This window comes from Staurois parvus, unplaced genomic scaffold, assembly GCF_062004578.1.
Source record: "Staurois parvus isolate SC_StPar_1 unplaced genomic scaffold, SC_StPar_1.0 ptg000078l, whole genome shotgun sequence".
In the NCBI taxonomy this organism is placed as follows: Eukaryota; Metazoa; Chordata; class Amphibia; order Anura; family Ranidae; genus Staurois; species Staurois parvus.
The window spans coordinates 193,168-217,468 of record NW_028317874.1 but is presented as its reverse complement, the minus strand read 5'-3'; the positions used below and the strand labels follow the sequence as shown (position 1 = coordinate 217,468).

Sequence of the window (24,301 nt, the reverse complement as noted above, 5' to 3'; positions counted from 1 at the left end):
AACAACTGTTTGGAACATTCTTAAAAAGAAGGAACACACCGGTGAGCTCAGCAACACCAAAAGACCCGGAAGACCATGGAAAACAACTGTGGTGGATGACCGAAGAATTCTTTCCCTGGTGAAGAAAACACCCTTCACAACAGGTAGGTGTATGTGGTGACGTCTTCTCTTGATTGTTGACTTTGACACAGAGTGAATACAGAGGGTTCACCACAAGATGTAAACCACTGGTGAGCCTCAAAAACAGGAAGGCCAGATTACAGTTTGCTAAACAACATCTAAAAAATCCTTCACAGTTCTGGAACAACATCCTATGGACAGATGAGACCAAGATCAACTTGTACCAGAGTGATGGGAAGAGAAGAGTATGGAGAAGGAAAGGAACTGCTCATGATCCTAAGCATACCACCTCATCAGTGAAGCATGGTGGTGGTAGTGTCATGGCGTGGGCATGTATGGCTGCCAATGGAACTGGTTCTCTTGTATTTATTGATGATGTGACTGCTGACAAAAGCAGCAGGATGAATTCTGAAGTGTTTTGGGCAATATTATCTGCTCATATTCAGCCAAATGCTTCAGAACTCATTGGATGCTGCTTCACAGTGCAGATGGACAATGACCCAAAGCATACTGCAAAAGCAACCAAAGAGTTTTTTAAGGGAAAGAAGTGGAATGTTATGCAATGGCCAAGTCAATCACCTGACCTGAATCCGATTGAGCATGCATTTCACTTGCTGAAGACAAAACTGAGGGGAAAATGCCCCAAGAACAAGCAGGAACTGAAGACAGTTGCAGTAGATGCTTGGCAGAGCATCACCAGGGATAAAACCCAGCGTCTGGTGATGTCTATGTGTTCCAGACTTCAGGCTGTAATTGACTGCAAAGGATTTGCAACCAAGTATTAAAAAGTGAAAGTTTGATTTATGATTATTATTCTGTTCCATTACTTTTGGTCCCTTAACAAGTGGGAGGCACATATGCAAACTGTTGTAATTCCTACACCGTTCTCCTGATTTGAATGTAAATACCCTCAAATTAAAGCTGACAGTCTGCAGTTAAAGCATATCTTGTTCGTTTCATTTCAAATCCATTGTGGCGGTGTATAGAGCCAAAAATGTTAGAATTGTGTCGATGTCCCAATATTTATGGACCTGACTGTATGTGCCCTCTGGAATGCCCACTCAGTCTCTAACAAACTTTCCACTGTCAATGACCTCTTCCTCTCCCACTCCCTTAACCTACTTGCTATTACCAAAACCTAGCTCCAGGAATCCGACTCTTGCCTCCTCAGCTGAACTGTCCCATGGTGGTCTCCTCTGGACTCACTCGCCCAGACCCAGTGGACAAAAAGGGGGCAGAGTTAGACTTCTTCTTTTCCCACAAAGAACATTCCAATTTATTCCTACACCTCCCTCTCTGTCCCTCTGCACTTTTGAAGTGCACTGTATTCGTCTTTTTTCTCTTGTTTGTCTGAGGATTGCAATCATGTACCCACCTTCTGGCCTAGTTTCACACTTTCTTAATGACATCTCTGCATGGCTACTCTACTCTCTCTCCTCTGAGGTGCCTGCCATCATCCTTGGTGACTTTAACATCCTAGTTAACACCTCAGCCACTTCTCAACTACTCAACCTAACCTCCTCTTTTAACCTAACACAATGGACACAAACCACCACCCACTCTAACGGCAACACCCTCGACTTTGTATTCTCCCACCTAAGCACTCCCTGTAACCTCTCTAACACCCCTTTTCCTCTCTCTGATCACAACTTTAGCAGCTTCACACTCTCCCTACCTCCTACATCCCTCGCCTCCAACCAGCAAACAGTTACCCGTAGAAACCTCCACCACCTCAGCCCTTCCCTTCTTCACTCTGCTACTAAGTGCCTTTATAATAAAATTGCACTCAGGTTGTATCCAGACCTTGCCACATCTGCCTACAACAACTTACCATCATCCTCCCTGGACTCACTTGCTCCTCTTTCTACGCCCAGAACCAGGCCTCGCCTGTCACACCCCTGGCAAACAGATGACACCAGACGTCTCAAGAGACGCAGCCGTGATCTTGAGCGAGCATGACGTAAAACTAAATCCCTGCAAGACTTCACCCTTTACGCTGCTAAATAAACCTACTACAACACTTTCATCAAAACCCTCTCATCCAATCCTCAATTTTTTTCTACCCTTAATTCCTTACTCCACCCCCCACTCACTCCACCCACCAACTTACTTACTGCCCAGAAGATTGCCAGTCATTTCAAGAACAAGATCGACACAATTCGTGATGAGATCTCCAGTGTCAAGCTTCCTCCTCCAAACAACGTACCAGGCCCAACATCACACTCAATACTCTCCTCCTTCGACCCTGTTACCAACAAGGAAGTTACCGAACTCCTTTCCAAGGCTCACTTGACCACGTGTCCCCTCACAATTATTACAGCCTCCTTCCTGTTCCATCCTAAACTGTCTAACCCACGTCTTCAACCTCTCACTCTCTACTGGCACGTTTCCCACCCCGCTCAAACATGCACTGGTTACCCCCATACTTAAACAAAACCCCTCGCTGGACCCTACCTGTTTGAATAACGTAAGACCCATCTCACTGCTCCCATTTGCTTCCAAGCTTTTCGGGCGCCTTGTTCACAACTGTATGAATTGCTACCTCACCGACAACAACCTTCTTGATCCTCCACAGCAGTGTTTCTCAACCGGGGGTTCTGCGGCAACTCTACATTATAGCGGATGTATACCGCCAAATGTATTTTCAATGCTGTGCATAAGGAGCGCTGGCAGTCAGTATTGTCAGCGCACATGAATACCCGGTGATTCCTCTATATTTCCGGATCCTATAAAGTCAGGGGGCGGAAAAGGAAGGAGTGCAGAGAGCGGGAGCCGAAGAAGGAGGTGGCTTGTATATGACAGCGTGTGACTCAGTTGGAAGGTGACCTGACCTATTGTACAGCCAGCAGCTGTCTGCATCCCCCCTGCACTGTGAAATGTGCTCCAGCAGCTCTTGGTCCCCCCTGCACTATGAATTGCCACAGCACAGCCAGAGTCCTATAGCTGCAGTAATGCAGAGTGCAGGAGGGACAGAGAGCAGTCAGAGGCACAGGGCCGTCTTTAACCTCTTCAGCCCGTGCTAAGTGCATTTTGCTGTTTTCCCTTCCCGGTAACTTTTGTATCCGGCATGGCCTAAATGTACAGACTCTGTGCAGTGTCCCCTCCCAGACTGGCCCCACTCTCCCTGAGCTAAGGAGTGCATTCTTCCCTGGAGATGTACAGCGACCCTCCCCAGGGAGCGGCTGCCGGGTAACTCCACCCTGCAAAGTGTCCTTTCCTGAACCAGGCTCCCCCCCCACTTCTGACAACTTTCCTTTCCTTCAGTTGCTGCAGAACTTCTTGGAGGGGGCCAGGCTGCAGGGTGCTATAGTGCGGGCCAGTGATTGTGATCTCTACTCTCAACAATAGGCCCCACACCTCCACCCTCCTCTCCACCCTCAACACAACCCCCTCACCTCTCCACCCTCAACACAACCCTCCCATCTCTCCACCCTCAACACAACCTCCCCCACCTCTCCACCCTCAAAAATAACCCCTCACCTCTCCACCCTCAACACAACCCCTCCACCCTCAACACAACCCCCCCACCTCTCCACCCTCAACAATACCCCTCACCTCTCCACCGTAAACAATACCCTCCACACCTCCACCCTCTTCAATACCCCCTCACCTCTCCACCCTCAACACAAACCCCCCACCTCTCCACCCTCAACAATACCCCCTCACCTCTCCATCCTCAGCAATACCCTCTCTCCTCTCCACCCTCAGCAATACCCCCCCACCTCTCCACCCTCAACAATAGCCCATCACCTCTCCACCGTAAACAATACCCTCCACACCTCCACCCTCTTCAATACCCTCTCACCTCTACACCCTCAACAATACCCCCTCACCTCTCCACCCTCAACACAACCCCCCCACCTCTCCACCCTTAACACAACCCCCCCACCTCTCCATCCTCAACAATACCCCCTCACCTCTCCACCCTCAAAAATACCCCCTCACCTCTCCACCCTCAACAATACCCCCTCACCTCTCCACCCTCAACAATACCCCCTCACCTCTCCACCCTCAACAATACCCCCTCACCTCTCCACCCTCAACAATACCCCCTCACCTCTCCAGCCTCAGCAATACCCTCTCACCTCTCCACCCTCAGCAATACCCCCCCACCTCTCCACCCTCAGCAATACCCCCCCACCTCTCCACCCTCAACAATAGCCCCTCACCTCTCCACCGTAAACAATACCCTCCACACCTCCACCCTCTTCAATACCCTCTAACCTCTACACCCTCTTCAATACCCCCTCACCTCTCCATCCTCAACACAACCCCCCCACCTCTCCATCCTCAACAATACCCCCTCACCTCTCCACCCTCAAAAATACCTCTCCACCCTCAACAATACCCCCTCACATCTCCACCCTCAACAATACCCCCTCACCTCTCCATCCTCAACAATACCCCCTCACCTCTCCACCCTCAACAATACCCCCTCACCTCTCCATCCTCAACAATACCCCCTCACCTCTCCACCCTCAACAATACCCCCTCATCTCTCCACCCTCAACAATACCCCCAGAAGCGGCGAGCTTCATGGTGTGATAGGCGGCTCCCCTCTAAAGACGCGTGCATGAAATGCATTAGAAGGAGCCACATCACGCCGTTGATGTCACGCCGCCGGAGCAACGTGCAGCTCCGGCGGCCATCTTTAAATATCGGACGGTTAGTCCTGTGTACCTGCATACTATCATATTTACTTGCTTATAACCACAATTTACTGCATCAATTTTAAAACAGTTTAGGAATAAAATTACTCTTTTTAAACCTTGCTACACTATGGGTATGTCCCTATTTTAACTCCCTGGGGGAGTTTTAATTTTCAAACACCTGACTGTGCCCTGATGATACAGCAATGGCTCCAGCAAATATGAAAAGACACTTTGCTACAAACCACAGCCATTTGGTATCTAAAGGTGCCGATTATTTCCAAAGGCTATTGGAATCTCAAAGCAAGCAAAGAACAGCTTTTGTTAAAAAAAAGTCTCCATTAGTAAAAAGGCTCAGGCAGAAAGATATTTGGTGGCAGAAATTATTGTCCAGAAAAGGAAAAGTCACACAGTTGGTGAGAATATAATAATGCTAGGATGTAAAATAATTGTAAATCACATGCTAGGAGCAGCTGCAGTAAAGGAAATTGAAAAGGTTCTACTCTCAGACAGTACAATAATTCAGCGTATTGATGACATGTCACGTGGAAGAGGTCTTGTGTGATATCCTGAAAAAAACTGCTTCGCTATCCAGGTCGATGAGTCCACTGATATCACCAATGCATGCCATCTTGTAGCATTTGTACATTTTGAAAATAGTGGTGAAATTCAAGAAAACTTTTTCTGCTGCAAAGAGCTGACTGAAACAACCAAGGATCAAGATATATTTAATGTTTTGTCTGCCTACCTGGAATCACAAGGCCTGTCTTGGAATAGTTGTGTTGGAATCTGTACTGATGGTGTGCACCATCAAGGTTTGGCTCCATGAAAGGCTTTTCCTCACTTGAAAAAAGGAAACCCTAATGTCACAACACACTGCTTTATTCATAGAGAAGTGCTCATGTCCAAAACTCTTGGCGCTGAAATGAAAAGTGTTCTCGATGATGCAACAAAAATGGTGAACTTTATTAAACAAAGACCAGTTCACTCATGAATGTTTCAAAAACTGTGAAAGCATGAAAAAAAGACCACGCAACTCTTGTTACATACAGAAATCGGGTGGCTTAGCAGAGGACAAGTTCTCTAGAGTATTTGAGCTGAAAGAAGAACTAAAAGTACTTTCAAGAAATTAGTAGGTCAGATTTTGCTGTGTGCTCTGAAGATGAAGAATGGCTGCAGAAACTGGCACACTTAGCTGACATTTTTAATCGCATAAACCTGCTGAACAAGTCTCTGCAAGGTTCTAGAGAAAATATCCTGACTTCAAGTGACAAGATACTTGGATTTAAAAGGAAATTGAATCTTTGGAAAAGCCATGTTGTTAAAGGAAATCTGGAGATGTTTCCTATGTTGCTTGGCCTTGGAAGTGAGGAAGGATACCTGCAAGTTTCAAGTCTAATTGAAAGCCACTTGGATGTACTGCAGAGCAAAATTGAATATTATTTTCCTTCTCTTTCAACACAAATGTATGATTGGGTGAGCAGCCCTTTCTCTGAGTCTTCTGTTCAGTCAGAGAACTTGAGTTTAAAAGAACAGGAATAACCTTGTGATCTGCAGTCTGATCGTACCCTCAGGATGAGGTTTGAGGATTTATCCTTGGACAAATTCTGGATTTCAGTCAAAGAAGAGTATCCTGCCATTTACAGAAAAGCTTTAAATGTTTTGCTGAAGTTTTCTACTTCCTACATGTGCAGGCAAGCTTTTTCCTGTTAACAAGCATCAAGAGCAAGGAACAAAATTGTTTAATTTCAGTTGAAGATGAAATTCGTGTGTGCTTATCTCAAGTTCAACCCAGAATTGAGCATCTGTGTGGAAAAAAGCAAGCCCAAGTTTCACATTAAGAAGGTAAGTTAAATATTTAATCTATTATTTGATATGGTTTTTTTAATTGCTGTAATATCTACAGCTCGCTGATCAGATCCAATGTTCCGTGCACTGTAGATGTGAAACTTTTATTCAGGGGTTCCCCAAGATCTCAAACCTGTTGCCAAGGGTTCCCCGAAGGCAAATAGGCTGAGAAGCACTGCTCTACAGTCTGGCTTCCGCCTACAACATTCCACTGAAACTGCACGACTAAAACACACTAATGACCTACTAACTACTAAAACCAATGGCCATTACTCCATACTCATACTCCTAGACCTTTCCGTTGCCTTTGACACAGTCGACCACTGGCTCCTCTTCAGTAAACTCTACTCCCTTGGCCTCTGTGACTCTCTCTCCTGGTTCTCCTCTTACCTTTCTCAGCGCACTTTCAGTGTCACATACAACAACTCCTCCTCCACTCTTCTTCCTCTTTGTATTGGAGTACCCTTTCAATATTTCCTTCAACACAATCCCCAGCTTGACTTTACCATTAAGATCAACAGTACAACCACTGATCCTTCCCCTCATGCCAGGGTGCTAGGTGTAATCCTAGACTCTGGCCTCTTCCTCGGGCCCCACATCCAATCACTGGCTAAATCCTGCCGCCTCAAACTGCATAACGTTTCCAAAATCCACCCCTTCCTGACCAATGACACCACAAAGCAACTTATCCACGCCTTGGTTATATCCCGCCTTGATTACTGCAACTCTCTCCTCACTGGCATACTGTTACACAGGCTATCCCCCCTTCAGTCTATTATGAATGCTGCTGCTAGACCCATACACCTTACCAACTGACTGCAGCCTCTCTTTACCAATGCCTTCACTGGCTTCCACTAACCCAATGTATAAAATTCAAAATACTAACCACAACATACAAAGTCATCCACAACACTGCCCCTAGCTACATCACCAACCTCATCCACAGATATCGTCCAAATCTCCCGCTCTGCTCCTCCCAAGATATCTTGCTCTCTACCTCCCTTGTCAACTCCTCTCATGCTTGCCTCCAGGACTTCTCCAGAGCCTCTCCCATCCTCTGGAATGCCCTACCCCAGTTTATCCGGTCAGCCCAGTCTGCCTTTAGGCGATCTTTGAAAACTCACTTATTCAGGGAAGCCTACCCTACCTCCACCTCAGAACTGTACTTGAGTCACCTCCATCAGATCATCTCCTGCAGCTATCATCTTTTGTACCACCTCCTGCTTCCTTTAGATTGTAAGCTCCATGAGCAGGGCCCTCCTATTCCTTCGGTACTGAAATGTATTGTAATTGTACTGTCTCCCTTTATATTGTAAAGCGCTGCGCAAACTGATGGAGCTATATAAATCCTGTATAACAATATTAATAATTTGGAGGGGTGTCCCTATACTTTCAGCAATATATTGTGTATGTATACACACATACATACACACACTCAAAATGTCAACTCACATTTGGTGAGTGTAAATACTGTGGGGAAAAGCAGGCGCAGACTTGGCATTTGCCCAGTGGGCCGGCAAATCCTAAGGATGATAGATTAGATAGCCGATGGTCATGGAGCCGGGTGCAGGTGCAAGGAGTAGATCAACCATTCTGGCACTCAAACACTACCTGAGGGCCCAGGGTCAGTAGGGGGCCCTATGACATGCTCTGGAAGGATGGGGCGGGCCACAGGATGGATTGCGCATTGCGGGTCCGGTCCTCAGAGGAGAAAGAGAGAGACTGACAGAGCCCGAGGAGGAGGAAACTTCTCGGACCGGTGAGAGAACTAAGGATGTAACAATGTTAGGAAGGGGGAACAGCTGTGTGTGACCGGAGAGCTGAAAACAGGAGTGTGACAGGCTGAGAGGAGACGTAATTGTGTGTGTAGTTTGGGGGGGGGGGGGGAGGGCTCTGTATTCACTTTATGTAGTAGGGGGGCCCTGCGTATCTTCTGGGGTAGGGGTGCACTGTACCATAATAGAGACCATGTGTTCTAAGAGGGGCGTTGTGTGCGCATTATAACCTCATATTATGGGGGAATGGTGCTATAATTGTGAGTAGCAGACATACTGATCACCCTCCTTTTTCTCCCTTACCTCCCTCCTTTTTTCTCTCCCCCACTCACCCCCTTCTCTTTTGCCCTCACCCCCTCTCTCTCATCCCTTTCTCTTCCTCACCCCCTTCTCTCTCACACTCCCTCACCCCCCTTTCTTTTTTGTTCACCCCCTCATGGCTGGGGGGTGAGAATGGGAGTAGAGTACATGGCTGTGGGAGTGGGTGTGTTTTAAGCAGAGTAGAGGACATAGCTGTGGGGGGGGAAGGTGGTATGAAGGGAAGTATATATTTATGTAACTTTATTCTGCACAAAACATTTAACAGTGTAATTTAATGAGAGAATATACGAGGGCGTGTTTAGGGGCGGGGTATGTGTTGGGTGTGGCAATTAGTAGCGAGTAATTCTGTAAGCCTGGCTAGTAGCTGAGGATTTGCAATTTTGAGCCCTGATTGTAGATGTTTGTGTGAAAATTTAATAATAATGTTTGCAGTCCAATTGTTAGCTGGAACATACTACTGAGAACACTTGAAAGCTGATGTATTAAAAGTATAAGAAAAATTTCCTCTATAGCAATGTATTACAAAATAGATGCTATACTTCAACAAAAAATATACTTTTTACCAGTTTTCATGAATCAGTTGCTTAGCGTCAGTCTAAAGATGTCCGCAGACATCAGGCACTGACCGATGTTTCAGCCTTCTGACAGCCGCAAAGCCATTCTACATGTGTGTGCAGGTCTATGCATTATACCACACTGCTAGTGTTATCTAAAGTCAAAGAAGGTATCTGTACGTGAGTTCATTCTGATCTAGGTGGAGTCTGTTGTTGTCATTGATCTCCTGGCTTCTTATAAAACCAACAAGGTCTCCCTACAACAATTTGCAATACTGTTCCTGCTCAGCCTAAAGTTTTGAATGTTCCCACCCATTATGCTGTGCTCCAGCTCCTCCTATTGTATACTGCATCATTTAAAATAAAGTCAGAAAATCTAAAAAAGGAGGACGGGAACACCCTATATTCACCATTCACAGATGTGCAGATCCAGGAACTCAATACAGAGATCTCAGAGTCCTAAGATTTAAAAAAAAAAAAGGCAGATTCTTTAACTCTCCAGCATCTACTAATGAAATATCAATGTTAGGTGGACTGGCCCTTTGTTCTCTAAGAAATTTTTTTGTCATTCGCTTTTTTTTGAGTTTAGAGGGAACACATGGTCACCACTTAACAGATTGATACTGACAAGAATGTACTGGAAGCACAAGTTCCATTTTACATTGTTTGTGGTTTTAAGAGAGGTACTATGTGTATCCACATTTATCAACAGAAATTGTTAAATTATTGTTCCCAAAGCTAAAGTCACAATAAACGCTAATTGTAAAATTAAAAAATTCTATTCAAGTATATATTCTTAACTAAGAAAAAAAAAAAGATCTAATTTTGTTTTGGCTACTCTGACTTCCTGTTATCCTGTTACAGGGTGGCTACGTTCATTTTGCATGGTGTCACAGTATGTAGGAGTGTAGCCACCTTCTCTTGCACACTCCTGAGGTGGACTAAGGACTAGGGATATGGGATCTGTAGTGAAGATAGAGCAGTACATGTGACCACAATTAGTATGCGCTGCTTGTTGCAAACAAACGAAAGTGAGGGGGGAGGGGTGGTTCAGAAGCTCGCAGAGGATATTACAAGGATGCAGAAAACAGAGTAAAAATTTTTCATGAAAAATAGATACAGGGCCATTAAGTAAGGGATGTGTATAGACTTACAAAGCCACCCACAACTCGGCCCCCAGATACATCAGTAGTTAGTCTCACAATACCAACTAAATCATTCTCTTCATTCCTTCCAAGACGTCTTGCTCTCTAGCTTCTTTGTCACCAGCTCCCATGCTCGCCTCCAAGACTTCTCCCGAGCCTCTCCCATCCTATAGTACTCCCTACCCCAATCTGTCTATCTCCTACTCTGTGCATTTTTAGAAGATCCCTGAAAACCCTTCTCTTCAAAGAAGCCGATCCTGCCTTCACCTGACAACTGTACTTTTATTTTCTCCATTGGCTCATCCCCCACAGTTATTACCTTTTATATCACTTAACCCTCCCTTTTAGATTGTAGGCTCTAATGAGCAAGGCCCTTGAAGTCCTCTTATATTGAATGTATTGAAACTGTACTGTCTGTTCTCATATTGCAAAGTGCTGAGCAAACTGCTGGCACTATATGAATCGTGTATAATAATAATAAATTATTTTTGGAGAATAAGAATATCATTTAGTTTCACTTTAAAGTGGTGACAAACCTCAAACATGCAATATGAACAAAGCATTTCTCTCTATGGTGTGTATTTTTCTCAATTAGGAGCACTAAGTGTCCTGTGTGTTGACTCAGTCCTCTGCTACCAGCATAAATCACTTCTGACATGTTTTCCTGACACCAAGAAAAAAATGGTGATGGGGAGGGACATCCAGCTAACCGACAGCCTTACATCTGTGCTTTGTGGAAGGGGTTGTTTCTTTTTCCTCCAATCAGCTCTCAGAGTTCTCCTCACTAAGCTCTGAAGTGTGTAATTTCAGCTCTCTGCCTCCTTTTTTCTTAGCTCTCAGACAAGCTTTATAATTGTGGACTTTGAACGGATGTGGAGAAGAAAAGACTGCAGATGGAAAGATACAACTTATGTAGGAGGATTTGTTTCATCTCTGTGTATCACCTGAGGCCAGTCACTTTATTGGGTATATGTGAGGGTTTACAACCACTTTATGTACCATCATCAGGTTTTAGGTGCATTAGCCACCTGTCTGCTGAGATTTTGCCAGCTATTTTCTCCAAAATTATGCTGATTTTACACGGATCCTAAAGGGGCTCATGCACAAGGATTCACTAGACATGCATATACACAATTAAGTAAACGAGAGCTAATTTCCCAGCAAGCAGTATCCAACGACAAAGACTCAACGCAAAGTTGCTGTCCCAACCTGTCTGTCAGACATTCAGAAGACATCTGTGGTACAATATTAATCAGTGCATTACTGGTGGCAAATATATTTATTTATTACAGGTATTTATATAGCACCACCAATTTACGCAGCGCTTTACATCTATATATTGAACATTCACATCAGTCCCTAATTCTCAAGGGACGTACAAATCTAAAGTCCCTAATTCACATTCATACATACACATACTAGGGCCAATTTAGACAGGATTCAATTAACCTACCAGCATGTCTTTGGAGTGTGGGAGGAAACCGGAGTACCCGGAGGAAACCCACGCAGGCACAGGGAGAACATGCAAACTCCAGCCAGGTGGTGCCGGGGATGGGATTCAAACCAACGACCCTAGTACTGCCAGGCGGAAGTGCTAACAATTTAGCCACTGTGCTGCCTGATATAGCTGATTTGCATCCTTTTTGTACATTGGGTGGTTTAATCCAAAAAACAATTGCACAGAACACACTGTGGTGTGGACGACAGCAACCAACCAGATATGAATTTTCTCTCTCAAAGATTTAAAACGTTTGTTAATTGTCTACAATTTGAAACACATTCTAAAGTGAAACACAAGCAAGAAAAATATTGGTGTATTGGGAAAGATTCTCTTTATGTGTGAAGTTTCTGTGCCCATGTATGTAAAATGAGCATCTTTGTATAAGAAGGAGATAAATACATGTTATTGTGTACTGCAACATTTAAATATCAAGCATAAATCCGTTTAGCTAACAGTACAGATGATTATTATTATTCTAAAAAGCGTGAAGCACCCATAGAAGAAAGGCAGTTGTTGCTTCATCTGGTGATGATTCCCCACATCAGACACCCATTAGGTGATAGATATTGAAAAAAACTGATTAGCCATATGCAATATTTCCATACTTTTGCCATTGCCTAGAAATAACCTGGCAGCAGAGGAATCTGCCCACACTTTCCCCATCTCTCCATGCATGTTCTACAGGTCTGGTCATAACCATATACTGTGTCTGACCAGTTCTTAATCTCTATAGCTACCTTTACAACCAGTACAATATATATGTGGATTATAAAGCATAGCTGTGCATGTAAAGGATATATAGAAAGCCTTGACAAGTGGTAATCAGTATGATGAAGACAAAGAGAAGAGGATTATATGAGAATGGCATAAACGGTAGACAAACAAGATAAGGAAAATCACAAATGAGCTGCAGACTTGGTCTTTGTAGAAGTAAGGAAAGAAATTGGTAACAGACCCGAGAAAGCCGCAACCCAGCTGTACATTGTCAAGCTTCAAAAGGTCTGTATCTCGAGCGTACCCAACATGTCCGGAGTATGGGGGCCCAGAGAACTTCTTATGTTCATGAAGCAAGCCGTGCACTTCAGTGAACTATTCATACACCCAGTGCATGCATACAATGGGGGTTGTTTTACAAAGGTTAGACTGCAGAGAGTACTGGAGTTAAAATATAGCAGCTGCCCAAGAGAGATCAGGACTTCCCTTTTAAATGAAGGACTCCGATTCATTTCTGATTATTATTATTACACAGGATTTATATAGCACCAACAGTTTGTGCAGCGCTTTACAAAATGAGGGTAGACATTACAATTACAATACAATTTGGTACAAGAGGAAACAGAGGGCCCTGCTCATTAGAGCTTACAATCTAGGAGGAAGGGTTGAGTGATACAAAGGTAACAGCTGTGGGAGATTAAAAAGTATACACATTGGGGTAAAAAGTTAATAAATAGTTAAGTAAAAGAACAATAATTTCTGTTTAGGGCAGAGAGAACTAACTCAGTCTGGTGGCACTTTTCACTGATATGACTGGTTGCTGTGGTCTGCCTCACCTTGGATATAATCACTGCTCTATGTAAGTTTCCAAGCATGCCTCTGTGGATAGGATTTGTTCTATGTTGTGTTACCCTCTGGTGGTGAACAGTAAAAAGATCAGGTACTTTTACAATGACCAGAAGAGGTGGAGCACCCCATTCATTCCATTGTATTTAGGCTAATTATACCACACCTAAAAACTGCACCAAAAGCATGGCGATAGTACAAGAAGGAACTTAGAAAAGGCAAGCAGACTGCATTTTGCTTGTGTTTGAACATATGCAGTTGCAAAAAAAATGTGCATGATGGCTTCCTTAATACCTTTCCTTCAAGGAAAATAAATGTTTGTAAATACGCACTTAAACTCATCTAAAACACATGGATTTAAGGCCCCAGGGCATATTAAGAGGAAAACATTTATTTTAGTATTTCTTTGACTATACAACACTTACAGGAAGGAATCCAAAAGTGAAATTTAAATTCTAAGTGCTGACAGAAAACAAGACTGTTTATAAGATGATGAGACAGTGTTTTAAGTATCTATAAATGAACTAAAAGCAAAACCAAGTAAGACAGCAATGTCATGGAGGGTACTGCCCTCTCCTTGACATTATAGGAATAGCAGAGAAATAAAATTTGCAAACTCCACAAAATGAATCTTTAGAAATTTCAGGCAATTTAGTTGTTTTCCTTTTTACAAATATCAACCATTCCAGCTGTAGATGTTTTTATTTTTAGAAAACAAAAGTAAAAAGACTTATGTGGAGAGAGCGAAAAAAGAAAAATTAGGACTAAATACACAAAGTCTTGATCCTAGTTCAGTTTTTGTTTGTTTGTTTTTTTTTAATGTCACATTAACTTTTTTTTTTTAACTACATAGAAATGTGGTAGGAAATTGTGCATAGGAATGTAATGCTGTGTAAAGCCCAACCAGCATTATAGCAAGGGGAATTTTAGAAAAAGGTCAACTGAGGACACTTGCAAAGATGATAGTTTTTTATTAATCATAAAATTAAAAATGCATCTGTCACAAAAAGAAAGATGGGAGCTAAACACAACAGATTCAAAAGAAACTGCTTTAGTTTGTGACTCCTGCAATGGGATGAAAGAGGACTACATTACATACTAGATACTAGTGGCCACATCCAAGGAAAGCCCATCTTTGACCATCTGTTCTTATTCTTTTTGTCTGGCTATTTCAAGGTTAGAATTCTGCACTGGAGGATTCCCTGGAGTATACAGGGGAGCTAGTAAGCTATTTGTAGTTCAGATAATATGCAGGCAATGCCACTTGATGTGAAGGGATTATTTACACATGAACATTTCTGCAACACAACACACCTGTGCTGCAGAATAAATACATTTTCATCTACTGAATTTCATTTTGAATTAGCTTCCTAACAATATGCCTCAAAGTATGAAAAACTATGTGTTACAATGCAGCGTGTGAAAGGCCCCCAAAGTGTATTGTGTATGGGTTTTTCCTGCATACTTACCAATGCCTGTAAAATCCATTTCTTGGAGTACATCACGGGACACAAAGCAGGCTATAATCATACCTATCTGGGGTATGCACCACCCATAGGTGAATGGACACTGACAGATCAATCAAATAGGAAGTACTTCAGTTTTGTAGCAAGCATTGAGATTCCCAAAAAAAAGAGGGAAGGGACCTCTGTGTCCCATGATGTACTCCAAGAAATGGTTTTAAAAGGCAAGTATGTAGAAAAAAATGTTCTTTATTGTACACCACGGGACACAGAGCAGGCTATAATCATTAATATCTGGGATTTCCCAAAGCAATACATTTGAGGGTAGGGAGACACAAATCCCAAATACTCGTCAGTCCAAGGACCTATTCTGCCGTCCGTAACACACTGCAGCCAAGGGCAGCATCCTCTGTAGCTCTAACATCCACTTGTTAGAACCTCATGAACGTATACACTGAAGACCAGGTGGGGGCCTTGCAAACCTGAGCCACTGACACCTGATGGTAAATTGCCCAAGAGGTTCTAACACTTCTGACAGTGTGCGCTCTTACCTGCAAGGGTGCAATCTTGCCCTTTCAAACCATAGGCTTGAATGATTAACTGGCGGACACAATGAGAATTAGTTGACCTGGATGCCATTTGCCCTTCCTGTGCCCTTCTGGCAGTACAAACCAGGATTCCTAACCTATGCCGACAAACTCAAGAAAATCCTGACCGGCCAACCTACAATCAGAGTATGCAACGATCTGTCCCCTGCTGACTATGGACAAGGAAAAAAAGAAAGACAAGACACTGTCCTGATTCAAGTGAAAACTAGAAACTATTTAAGCAAGACCAAGAGTGGCGGCTCCTTGCATGAAAGAGCCACCAGCTGACACTCTTCTTGAAGTGATAGTAACCAAAGAAGCCACCTTTTGAGTCAAAGGACTAATGGAGTCTCATGAAGTAGTTTAAAAGGTGGCTTTTGCAAGGACAGCCCAGACCAAGTTCAAGTCCCAAGGACACAAGGGTGGCCTGATAAGTGGGACTGTTCGCATTACACCCTGCATGAAGTGTGAATCAAGGAGAGAGAAACCAACAGTCTCTGTAAAAAAATGGATAGATCTAAAATCTGACCCTTAATGGTACTTAAGGCCAATTGCATTTCCCCTCCTGATTGGAGAAAGGACAAAACCTCCTAATCACACCTTCCCACGGGTGCCACTTCATAGTTTCACACCACGAAAATAAGATTTCCAGGTCCTGTAATGGAAGCTCCCTGACGCCAGCTTCCTGGGGCTCAACATTGTGGACTAAACAGGACCCAAGACCCCCAGGATTGTCCAGACCTGGGCTTAAATAGCCAAGCCTTCAATCCTAGCGACTGTAAAGCAGGATACACTATTGGACCCAGGACAATAGGTCTGGCTGGATTGGAAGTGCTCAAGGAGGGTCCCCTGCCAGATTCACTGGTGTACCAAGCTCTCCTGGGCTAGGCTGGGCTACCACTTTTATCAGTATTACCACCTCCCTAATCCTGCACAAAAGATGTGGCAATAGTTGAACCAGGAAAAAAGCATAGATTAGGGAGAACTGGTCCCAAAAGTGTTACCAGTGCATCTACCCTTATTGCCAGTGGGACTCTCGTTCTGGACACCACTTGTCCAACTTGTTGTAGACCCTGGTATTGTTGCACTGAACCCTGACCACAACCTGTGCCACTGGTTCGTCCAATAATCCAGAGCAAGGTGTACTGCCCAAAGTCCCAAGATATTAATGGTCAGTATTCTCTCCTCTGGAGAGCAATGCCTCTGAACTGTAGCCACCCCCCAAAACAGCCCCCCGCAACCAGAGAGACTGGCATCAGTGGTTACCATCTTCCCTATCACTGGAAGGAAACATTTGAACTCTGCAATAACCCAGGGACAGATCCCTCTGGCAATTCGGAAAAAGCTTACTGCACCTGGTATTCCCAGGCAGTCTCCAGTCCAAGTACTAAACAGGCCATGCTTAGCTTCCGGGCTCATATGAGATCAGGAGCATTCAGGGAGATGCAGCTGCAGTCCATTGCAGCTGCCAAAGCCATCGCCGGGAATAGCTGCAATGCAAGTCAAACACAGTGGCCCAGATACCAGACACCACTGCTCTATCCGGAAATGCGAACACTGCCAGATTACCCCCAAGTACACTGGACCTGAGGGTGGTGCACCTGCCTCCTGGCTGCCTCCCTCTTCTGGGACCATTTATCTCATATAACAGGAAAATAATGTAGCAAATATACAGCTGGTAAAATATGTATTGAACACATCACCATTTTTCTCAGTAAATATATTTCTAAAGGTGCTATTGACATGAAATTTTCACCACAAGTTGGTAACAATCCATGCAATCCATACATACAAAAAGAAAAATAAGTTCAGAAATTAAGATATGTGTAATAAAATGGAATGACACAGGGTAGAAGTATTAAACACACTCTGTGAAATGTAATACTTTGCACAAAATCCTTTCTTGGTAATGAAAGCTTCAAGATGTCTTCTGTATGGAGAAACTAGTCGCATGCATTAGACAGGTGTGATTTTGGCCAATTCTTACACAGTCTTCAAATCTTGAAGGTTCCTTGGGCCTCTTCTATGAACTCTGATCTTTCCATAGATTTTCTATTGCATTCAAGTCAGATGACTGGCTGGGCCATTCCAGCAGCTTTACCTGCTTTCTTTGAAACCAATTGAGAGTTTCCTTGGCTTTGTGTTTGGGATCATTGTCTTGCTGAAATGTCCATCCTCGTTTCATCTTCATCATCCTGGTAGATGGCAGCAGATTTTTATCAATAATGTCTTGATACATTTTTCCATTCATCCTTCCATCAATGATATGCAGCTTGTCAGTACCATATGCTGAAAAAAAAACCCCACACCATGATGATCCCAACATTTTGGGGTGATGTGCAGTGCCATTTGACCTCCAAACATGGTGTGTATTATGGCATCCAAAGAGTTCAATTTTGGTCTCATCTGACCAGACTACATTCTCCCAGTATTTCACAGGCTTGTGTAAATGTTGTGCAGCAAACTTTAAACAAGCTTTTCTTCTGCAATGGAGTCTTGCATGGTGAGCGTGCATACAGGCCATGGTGGTTGAGTGTATTACTTTTGTGTATTGTTTTCTTTGAAACAAATGTACCTGCTAATTCCTAGTCTTTCTGAAGCTCTCCACAAGTGGTTCTTGGCTCTTGGACAACTGTTCTGATAATTATTTTCACTCTGCTGTCAGAAATCTTGAGAGGAGCACCTGGTCATGGCCAGTTTATGGTCAAATGATGTTCTTTCCACTTCCGAATTATGGCCCCAACAGTGCTCACGAACATTCAGAAGTTTAGAAATCCTTCTGTAACCAATGTCATCAGTATGTTTTGCAAGAATAAGGTTGCGATGGTCTTGAGAGAGCTCTTTGCTTTTGCCCATTATGAGATATTTCTTATGTGACACCTTGGTAATAAGACACCTTTTTATAGGCCATCAGTTGAGACTGAACCAGATGATATTAATTTGCACTGATAAGGGGCAGGATTGCTTTCTAATTACTGATAGATTTCAGCTGGTGTCCTGAATTTCCATCCTTTTTTGCACCTGCCTTTCTTCATGTATTCAATACTTTTTCCACGTGTCATTCTATTTTATCACACAACTTAATTTCTTAACTTTTTTGTTTTGGTTTCTTTGCATGTATAGAATGCATGGGTTGTTACTGACATGTGGAGAAAATTTCATGTCAACAGCACCTTTAGAAACGTATTTACTGAGAAAAATGGTGATGTGTTCAATACTTATTTTACCCGCTGTATTTGCCAAAACTCAATTATGCAGTCCCACATAGATGCAGGTTCATAGCCATGTTGGTCAACAGTTATACAATCAAGCAGGTATGCAAGCATGCAGCTATGCAGTTATGCAGGTATACAAGTATGCATTTATGCAGTTTAAGCAAGAATGCAGATTATAGACATATGCATAACTGTGTATATACACAGTATTATACACATATGCAGTGCACGCAAGTATCTAGTTTATGCAGGTATGCACATATGCTGTTTATGCAAATACACATGTAAGTATGCAGTTTATGCAAGTATGCATGTAAGCATGCAGTTTATGCAAACATGCAGTTCAAATGCAAGTATGTAGTTTATGTAGGGATGCAGGTTCTGCAATTACGAAGATATGCGCACAAGCCCCACTTTGCTTCCTAAAAGCATACTGTTTCATTTCTCAGGAGTCTCACTGATCCCTCAGCCCATATGTGACTTCAACCATAATCAAATGGCTGTCCCTCCACTTCCTGCCTCCATTGCACAAGAGTAGGCTACACAGAACGGCCCAGCACCCTCTAGTGGCTGGAGGAGAAAACTACAGCCCAATACTCCTTTTTTAAGCACGCAGAGCACGTCCCAGCCAGACCAAAAAACACACTGCCCTCAGTGGCCACTGAGAGAATGACCAGACAGTCAGTTTTTGTTTTTTTACCAAAGAAACACTGCAAATGTAAACTTACCATTCCCGCTGCAGGACTCTGAATTATAACAGGAATCCAACCTTTACCCATTACTGCTGACTCTGTCATAAAAGACCTTCAAGGATGTTTTCCTGAGGTCCACTCCCTTGGACCTGTAGAGCACCCTGCCAAAAATGCCTTGGTCATTAGAAAATGCACAGGGTTCTGTAACGCAGGGTTCAACCCCAAAAAGGTCACATTACAGCCAAAACCCTGAGGATTCTTTTCCTTATCCAGCAAGGCTTGGGTATCACCCCTTTTGGCTAACAGCTTTTAGAATAGATCCACTTAAAGTCCTTGATTCTCAGCAGAACCGTTCTGGACCTCTAAGTATGCTCCAAGAGAACATGCAGCACAAAAGTGACCATCCATTTTACAGGCACCAGCAAAAAAAAATTTAAGTACTTCCTGTATAGGAGGGGTTAAATAGGAGAGGACTTCCTGTTTGATTGATCTGCCAGTGTCCATTCACCTATGGCGCTCAACACAGAGAGTAATGATTATATCCTTTGTGTTCCGTGATGTACAATAAAGAAATCATATATTTGTGTTAACATTGCAGTTAAATTTTTTCTATAAATAAGATTAAGAGGTTCCTCTTCTTAACCTGTATGATCTTGAAGTTTGCTAGTTTACTTTGTGAAGATTCTCATGCATTTACTTTAATAAATTATGTGACACGTATTCACCATGCCCTGTGCGTAGGCACTGCTTTGTCACACAGAGCCTGCCTTCTGAACTACAGAGTTGCTGAGAAGAGGAGTTTTAGGAGGCAAAGTCAGCAGAGGAATCACAGATTGCAGGCAGCAAGGTACCACGGTTATGTAGTCCCTAGAAATTGAATGTAAATGGCAGAAAAGGTGCAAAGCATGGAGGGAATGTAGCAGACATGCAGCGCTCGCAACATGAAAGGAGATTTTTCAGCAATTATCAAGTAACCTTATATTGGATTGTCAATAATAGCTATTGTTAGTATTATTACAATGCTAATGTTATAAAATGAAAGAGTATGCTGTGACTATACATCATCTTTAAGCATAATAGTACAGGAATAACAATGCTGGTGGTGATGAAAGATGAAATGGGTGTGGCCAATATGACCATGATCTCTCTCTCTATTGGGTAAAAGATAATTAACTGATGTTTACCTCTAGAGGAGTCCTTCATTACAACATCTGAGATCTCAAACAGTTTCAAAGGTAGCGGCATTTTACGATTTGCAGCAATGGTTTTCAGTAAACCTGGGAGTAAGGTTGTACGAGCCACCTAATCAATGAGGATGCAAGATTAGGTTAGAGATTAGTTACATGATCTGAACATTTAACAGAATGTCAGAGAGGAATTTACAATTCTGCACTCATTTTTTCAGACATTAATATTTCAGCAGTAATAATTAAATCAAATAGATTTAATTTATAGTTTTTAACATCCAGGCCATGGCAATAAATTAAGTTAGGGCTTGTTCACACACGTGTGAAGACTAAACAAATTAAACAATTGTTTACCATGTGCCTTGTTTATACTTGAACGCAGGTACGGAATCCTCTGGCATGTCTGCACTTTTCTGAACTGCACTGGGGCCCCCTGTCTGTACATTTATATATATTGCAGCTGAGCTGCGGTACATAGAAATGACTCTCTCTTTGTGACATTTCAATAATATTAGGAAGAAAAAAATAAAAAAGGAAAACAATGCCCTGTTGTAATAACATAAGGCACTGATATTGTCTTGTTTTCCTGTGCAGGTAGCGTGCATGAGTATTTGGCATGCCATAACAGTGCTATATGATTACATAAATTCACCCTCACATGAAGAATGTCCTAAACATAATCTCAATAGAATCAGCATTGAACATAACCTGAGTGTCAAAACACAAACTTTACCTTGACTAAGCACTATATGCATCTGAAAATGGTCACATGACATAACTGAAATAGAATGAAGAACAATAAAAAAAAAACAACAAAGCTAACTACCACCCTTTAACACTTTCCAATATTCTTATGGCTGCTCACAAGTGTATGCAATAAAATGCATAAAAATGCTTGAGAATTGGATGTGCGTTGCCTTCCATTGATGTGCATTTTTATGCACATCAAGAAGCCTTTTAAAGCACATTGACAAGCAATTTTCTGTTCATTAAATTGCTGTGTGTTTTGCAGGTTATTTCCTCTGACATCACAGAGATGAACACATATTTGTTTTGGAGAGGCACTGGCAAACGGGATATCTAGTGTAACAGTCCTAAACATTGTGATTGTGCTAGCTATACTGAGGAAGAGGGCAACCGAAATGGTGCTATTGAGTGCATCCATTGCTCATACAGAGTGAGAATAAAGGGCAATTTATGACCTTTTTTCAGGCTTTACAACATCACTCATCTGTTTCAAAAACCCTGCCAAAGAGATACCTCACCAGCCAGCTTTCTACTGTACACTTTCTACTTCCCCTCTAAGATGGTCTCCTCCAGCTGTTACCAATCTAATGAAAACTTCTCATTTGGTATGGCATAAGGCCAGAGCAAAATACTTCTCTTCACATATACCCTGTGGGGCAAACCTAACCTTCCACAGTTGCAAAGTATCCCACATCCACAACTGTGAAAGGCATGGGGGGTGGTGGGCCTTAAGCATATTATGTTGGGTTTTCCGATCTTAGAACTGAATATAATCTTCCGAATAGGATGGGTTTTTTTTTTTCTTTTTCTTTTTTTAAGGTGTTTGCAGTTGCGAAATACAGTCTAGGCACAATTCCCTGCTCCTACTACTCTAGAGTCTGACCCTATTGAAAGACTGCCAACTTCAAGCATTATGGAGAAACCACTTTCCTTGTTATACCTTAGACTTTCCCTGGCTTATGCAACCACGTCAAATCACACATACCGGAAATGGCATGTTGATTTCTCAGAAGTGAATGAGGAAGACTGGGATACTTGTATGAGCCACTAAAATTTCTGCTCAAGATAGGTTTATACAGCTAATGTTTCTTCACAGAGCCCATTTTACCCTGCAACAGTTGGCCACTATGCCTCCTTCAGCTGACCCCTCCAGCAGATGATCATTCCTCTGTAGGCACCTTTCTCCATATGGTGTGGTCATGTCCCTCCGTTCAATACTTTTGGATGGTAGTGGTGGCTGAACCTAATAGAATAAGTAACTCAACCCTTGAATTAGACCCTAAAGTACACATTCTGGGTATCTTAGCTGAGGTAGAATTGGGTCATCTTTAGAGATAGTTTAAATTCTTTGTTCATAGTTTTTTGGTTTTTTTTAATTTAAACATGAAAAAAATCAGTACACGGTGTACATGCATGTATAAATGCAGGATCTGCATTGCAGTAGTTGTGTTTTACTGCTCCCAAGATGTGCAAGTGTATAAGTCATGAACTAATGGAAAGCAATGCACTCCCTGTGAGTTATCTTATGTGAACATTTACATTGCATAATTGCATAGAGCGCTCCCTCAAAAGACTAAACTGAAAAAAAACTTTTATACAAAACTACAATCCTAATGTTAAAAAAATATGTATGTAAGTGTATGTATACAAGTTATAATCCTATACTCACAGTTGATCCAGAGGAAGGCAAAAAAAACCCCCCAGCAAAGCATGATCCAATTTGCTCCTGCAGGTGAAATAATCCCTTCCTAATCCCCCGAGAGGCAATCGAATATTCCCTGGATCAACTTTACCTATAAATGTTAGTATCCAGTTATATTCTGTGTATCTAGGAAATAATTCAGGCCTTTATTAAAGCAATCCACTAAGCTGGCCTGAACCAACTCATTTTCATAGCTCTTACTGTGAAGAAACCTTTCTGTATTTGGAGAATAATCACAATGGCTGAAGATGCTAAACCCTAGAAAGATTGAGCAAAGATGTCGGCGTGAACAGGGGAGCTCATGGATGCCACATTGCTGGTAACTATGTCACCTTTCCAGTGTGGTGGAATCTTGCATTCTCCATAGCACTGTGGTGTCACCTGCTGGTTCCTGTGTCACTACAGGTCATAGAAGTGACATATGGGCATGGGACAGAGCCACAACACACAGCACGGGATACAGGCATCTGCTCTTTATTTTTACTGCAATACCCAAAATACCTATTCAATGAAAATACACTGAATTTTCCCTTTAAGTCTAAAATTTCATTTAAAAACTGACTGCAACCATAGAAAGCAAAATATATATACAGACCCGCAATATAGATTATCACTCACCCACAAATTCATTATACGCCCAAGGCTACATTTCTGGTTTTAGAAGAATGAACTAAAGAGAAAAGTGCCGACATTGCTCAAACAGAACTAACCTGAAACTCGGCAGTCTTGGGATTTGCAATGTGGGCTGCTTTGGTGGATGAGACAGAAACACTCAGTTTATCAGCAATGTCTTCCACTGAGCACTGCAGGCACAAGACATGAAATACAATTGTCATACAGGAAAGAATGATGAATTAGGGACAACATAATCAATATTATACCCTTATTAGACTGATTCAGTAAAGTGAAAATAAACCTAACTTTTAGAAAAATGTGAGTAGACAGCTTTTTATTGCAGAAGAGACATGCCATGTCTCTTCCCAATAATACAAACTTACCTGCCTGTTTGCAGTTTTCTACTGAATCTACACTGAGCTGTGCATGTGCATCTCAGCGTGCATTCCTGGAACACACTTCGGCTGTACTGGAATGACGTCAGCCCCGTCAGCCAATTAGGAAGCTGAAAACTGTCTCCTCACTGGATACTTTAATCCCTTGAACCCCACAGTTGTGGGGCACTTGCAAAGCAGCCCTATCCACTTGTAAATGACAAGGGGTATGTGTACACTCCAAGC

At 42.7% G+C, this 24,301-nt stretch overlaps 1 protein-coding gene across 1 annotated transcript in view; it reads right to left on the bottom strand.

The window, feature by feature from the left end:
• The window catches only part of FARSB (phenylalanyl-tRNA synthetase subunit beta), an 88,507-nt gene that overhangs the window by 30,801 nt on the left and 33,405 nt on the right, over positions 1-24,301 (bottom strand). Inside the window, exons 14-15 of the mRNA XM_089669489.1 lie at positions 23,777-23,869; positions 20,615-20,732 (exon numbers count right to left, since the gene is read on the bottom strand). Coding sequence (XP_089525615.1) covers positions 20,615-20,732; positions 23,777-23,869 — 211 coding nt within the window. The remainder of the gene's footprint in view (positions 1-20,614; positions 20,733-23,776; positions 23,870-24,301) is intronic.